The sequence below is a fragment of the Lactuca sativa genome, chromosome 2 (assembly GCF_002870075.4).
Source record: "Lactuca sativa cultivar Salinas chromosome 2, Lsat_Salinas_v11, whole genome shotgun sequence".
NCBI classification, from domain to species: domain Eukaryota; kingdom Viridiplantae; phylum Streptophyta; class Magnoliopsida; order Asterales; family Asteraceae; genus Lactuca; species Lactuca sativa.
The window spans coordinates 122,226,520-122,230,828 of record NC_056624.2 but is presented as its reverse complement, the minus strand read 5'-3'; the positions used below and the strand labels follow the sequence as shown (position 1 = coordinate 122,230,828).

General features: G+C 27.7%; 1 protein-coding gene across 1 annotated transcript; it reads left to right on the top strand.

The window, feature by feature from the left end:
* The first annotated feature begins 1,376 nt into the window (after positions 1-1,376).
* LOC111887949 (auxin-induced protein PCNT115) lies at positions 1,377-4,309 on the top strand. The gene is given in 7 exon segments (XM_023884086.3): positions 1,377-1,781; positions 1,869-2,069; positions 2,168-2,340; positions 2,443-2,545; positions 3,781-3,798; positions 3,800-3,913; positions 3,915-4,309. Coding segments are annotated over 7 exon segments (1,014 nt in total). The 5' UTR covers positions 1,377-1,565; the 3' UTR covers positions 4,104-4,309.

The window sequence follows — 4,309 nt, the reverse complement described above, 5'->3', positions numbered from 1 at the left end:
TCACACTACAAAGTGTCAAATTGCAAATTATATTATGTTGTCAAATTCATAAACATATATTATTTACTCATTTTTTATGATATTTTTTAGGGAAAACTGCAATAAAGTCTCTATATATTGGTCTGATAATCGATTTAGTCCTTATATATATATATATATATATATATATATATATATATATATATATATATATATATATATATATATATATATTTTATTCAATTAAGTCCCAAATACCGGTAATTGTATTTAATTTAACCCTTTGACCCGGTCAACAGGTCATCCAACTTTCAAAAATTACATTTTTGACTTAGATTTCAAAATTTATTACAAATTTGGTCCAAAATTTACACTTTTGGTCCAGATTTTAATTTTTTTTACAAATTTGGTCCAAACTTTACCCTTTTTGCCCAAATTTTAGAATTTTATTATGAATTCATCCTACTTTTAGTTTTCTTTACAACTTTTTTTCTCAAAGAATTGTATCTAATATGTTTTTTTCTTTATAAAATCATATTTATACAAAAAAAAACGTATTTTCACATAAAAATCTTATAATTTCTATATATAAACTTTTTTTAACAAGTTTTTGTATATGAAATATCTAGTTATAAAAATATATATTTATTAAGTATATAAATATATACAAAACCGTTTTTATAAAAAAATGTATACAAACGCCTATCACCTATATATATATATATATATATATATATATATATATATATATATATATATATATATAAGTATCTATATTTTTTTATAAAATCGTGTTTGTTTGTATTTTTTTTTTATAAAAACGTGTTTGTATACATTTTTTTATAAAAATCGATTTGTATATATTTATATACTTGATAAATATTTATTTTTATAACTAGAAATTTCATATACAAAAAACTTTTTAAAAAAAGTTTTTATATAGAAAATATAAGATTTTTAAGTGAAAATATATTTTTTTTGTATAAATATGATTTTATAAAGAAAAAACATGTTAGAAACAACTCTTTGAGAAAGAAAGTTGTAAAGAAAACTAAAGTTAGGATAAATTCATAATAAAATTCTAAAATTTGGGCAAAAAGTGTAAAGTTTGGACCAAAATTGTAAAAAAAAAAAATTTGGGCAAAAAGTGTAAATTTTGGACCAAATTTGTGATAAATTTTGAAATCTGGGCCAAAAATATAATTTTTGAAAGTTAGATGACCTGTTGACCGGGTCAAATGGTTAAATTGAATACGATTACTGGTATTTGAGACTTAATTGAATAAAAAAAAATATAAGGACTAAATCGATTATGATGCAAATATGTAGGGATTTATTGTAGTTTTCGTGTTTTTTAATATCGCTAACATAAAAAATAACGAGAAGACGATTTAAAATGAGCATTTGCAGCCAATTGCTTGTCTCACCAATCAGCCCCTCCCTGTTGACTCTACCAGACACCGTCGTCACCTAAAACCCTTCTTGCTACTTACGTCCTGCCATGGATGTTACCATGTTTCTATTTAATCCAGCTTCCACCCAAGAACAATCAGCAATCTAATTAGGGTTTGATCCGATCAGAGACAATGAAAGGAGGAGTGCGAAGGATTAAGCTCGGATCACAAGGTATGGAGGTATCAGCTCTCGGATTAGGATGCATGGGAATGTCTGCTGGTTATGGACCTCCCAAACCCGAAGAAGACATGATCAAACTCATCCACCACGCCGTCAACTCCGGCGTCACTCATCTCGATACTTCCGATTTCTACGGCCCTTACACCAACGAAATCCTCATCGGCAAGGTCGTTCATTCAATCATTCATTTTCCTTTTGATTCTCGTTGTTGATTAAACCAGACGTTGATTTTCTCGATTTCGTTTCTGATTCAGGCGTTGAAGGGATTGGAAAGAGGAAGTGTTGAATTAGCAACGAAATTCGGGATCAAATCGTTGGATGGAGAAGGAGAAATCTGTGGAAATCCAGAGTATGTTAGGGCTTGTTGTGAGGATAGTTTGAAACGCCTTGATGTTGATTACATCGATCTGTATTATATCCATCGCGTTGACCCTCGTGTTCCTATCGAAATCACGGTTAGCATTTTCTGACCCCCTTTTTTCTTGATCTACATAAATTTGCTTAAATTCATATTCGCATTAGATTGTTGCTCAACGAAGAACAATGGTTGTAGATGGGAGAACTGAAGAAACTAGTTGAAGAGGGTAAAATCAGATATATTGGTCTATCGGAGGCTTCACCTTCAACGATTAGAAGAGCACATGCTGTTCATCCGATTACTGCTGTACAGTTAGAGTGGTCGCTGTGGACTAGAGTCCCTGAAGAAGAAGTAATTCCAACTTGCAGGTACGCCATTGGTCATTGGCCAAGCTGTGTAACAATGGCGTTTGGCCTAATTGGCATCTAATCGAGTTCGAATTCCTTTTTCTTGGATTGTGTGATTTTCAGAGAATTAGGTATCGGGATTGTTCCATTTGGTCCTCTTGGAAGTGGATTCTTGGCTTCTGGGCCAAAGTTACTTGAGGGCTTGACAGATTCCGATTTCAGGAAGGTTTGTGTTTTTAAATCTCCACGTAGTAATGGATTTATTTTTATTTTTTTTTAAAATATGAATTGATATTCAAAATTAATGATTTTAAGGTATTGTTTGCCAAAAATAAACTAATGTGTTGTTTGATAAAACCATAAAAATAGTTTATTTTTAACTTATAAAGTAGTTTTCGATAAACTATTTTTTATAACTTTTCATAAATTTATAAAGTTTTTTCTTTTATAAATATTCTAAATATGCCCTTAATTATATCTAAATGTCTATTTATGTTATTTTATACTGCAATATAACTTGTAAATTATTTTTTAACAAATACTAATATTTCGTAAGCTAGTTTACAACTATAAATTACTTTTTTTTGACAAACAATATCTAAATATTTAAAAAGTTGCTATTATTATTATTATTTTTTTTTTGTATATTATAAGTATTTGTAAGATTAATAAATAAGTTCAAATAGCTTTAAACAAAAGAAATATCAATTTATGTTTATATATTTGCTAAAATACAATTTTACTTTCCTTTTATTTTATTACATCAATTAGGTGTAAGAACCATGTACTACATGAGTTAATTATAAAAATTAAATATAAAGGTCTAAATATTTAAAAATTTTGGATATATAAGAAAATAAAAAAATAATGAATTATTAAAATTGATTTTTTTTATCTTTTAAATTAAAATAAATAAACAAAATAAACTAATGAACTTTAATTTATTTTGAAATAAGAAGTTAAGTCTATTAATGAAATTGATATTCATTTATTATTATATTTATTGTAATTATTAAATTAAAGTATTAGGTGAGATTTATTAAAATAAAAAAAAACTATAAAATAACATGTGGAAAAGATATTAATTCAAAATAACCATAAAATTACATTTGGCAAATTGAATGAGATTGTGACATGTGATAAAAAAAACATTCATTTATTAGAGTAAGCTTTAAAATATCTACTAAATTATAACATTGTTCGGATGCAAAGCAATTTCTATTTTTATAATTGGACATATTTTTCAAAATATAATATATTAATAAAAATTTTAAATTACAATGCTATAATGTAGATTTTTTTGAAGTACATTGGTTTAAAAACTATAAAATAAAGATACATGTCGTAATGGAAAAAATAAAAGTAAGTTTTATAATAAACAATTAACTAAAAGCAAATTGTTATTTCTTTCATTTACTCAATTTCAAATATCTTTACAAACCTTCTATTGTATTTCTTTAGTATTTGCCACGATTACAAGGGGGAGAACTTGGAACATAATAAGATCACATTCGAAAGAATTCATGAAATTGCCCAGAAGAAAGGGTGTACCCCCTCCCAGTTGGCATTGGCGTGGGTCCTACACCAAGGGGTTCGATGTGGGTCCCATCCCGGGGACCACAAAGACCGAGAACTTGAACCAGAACATTGAATCTTTATATGTAAAGCTCTCACCAGAAGACATGCTTGAGCTTGAATCTATTGCTTCTATTGATGCTTTCAAGGGTAGTAGACTACCTCCGACAATTTTGGCTCATTCAAATGTTGAAACTCCTCAATTATGATCGGATAACTAGCCAGTCATCCATTCGATATGAGATGACTGATCTAGTCATTTATCATATCTGATACCAGGATCAATCATATCTGATATAGTTTGATATAGTTTATTATATTTTGGGTGTATTTCTAAAAGTACAAATGAGTTGTATTTTAATCAAATTATTCATATTCGGGTTTATTTTAATGAGAACTTAACATATCAGGGTAA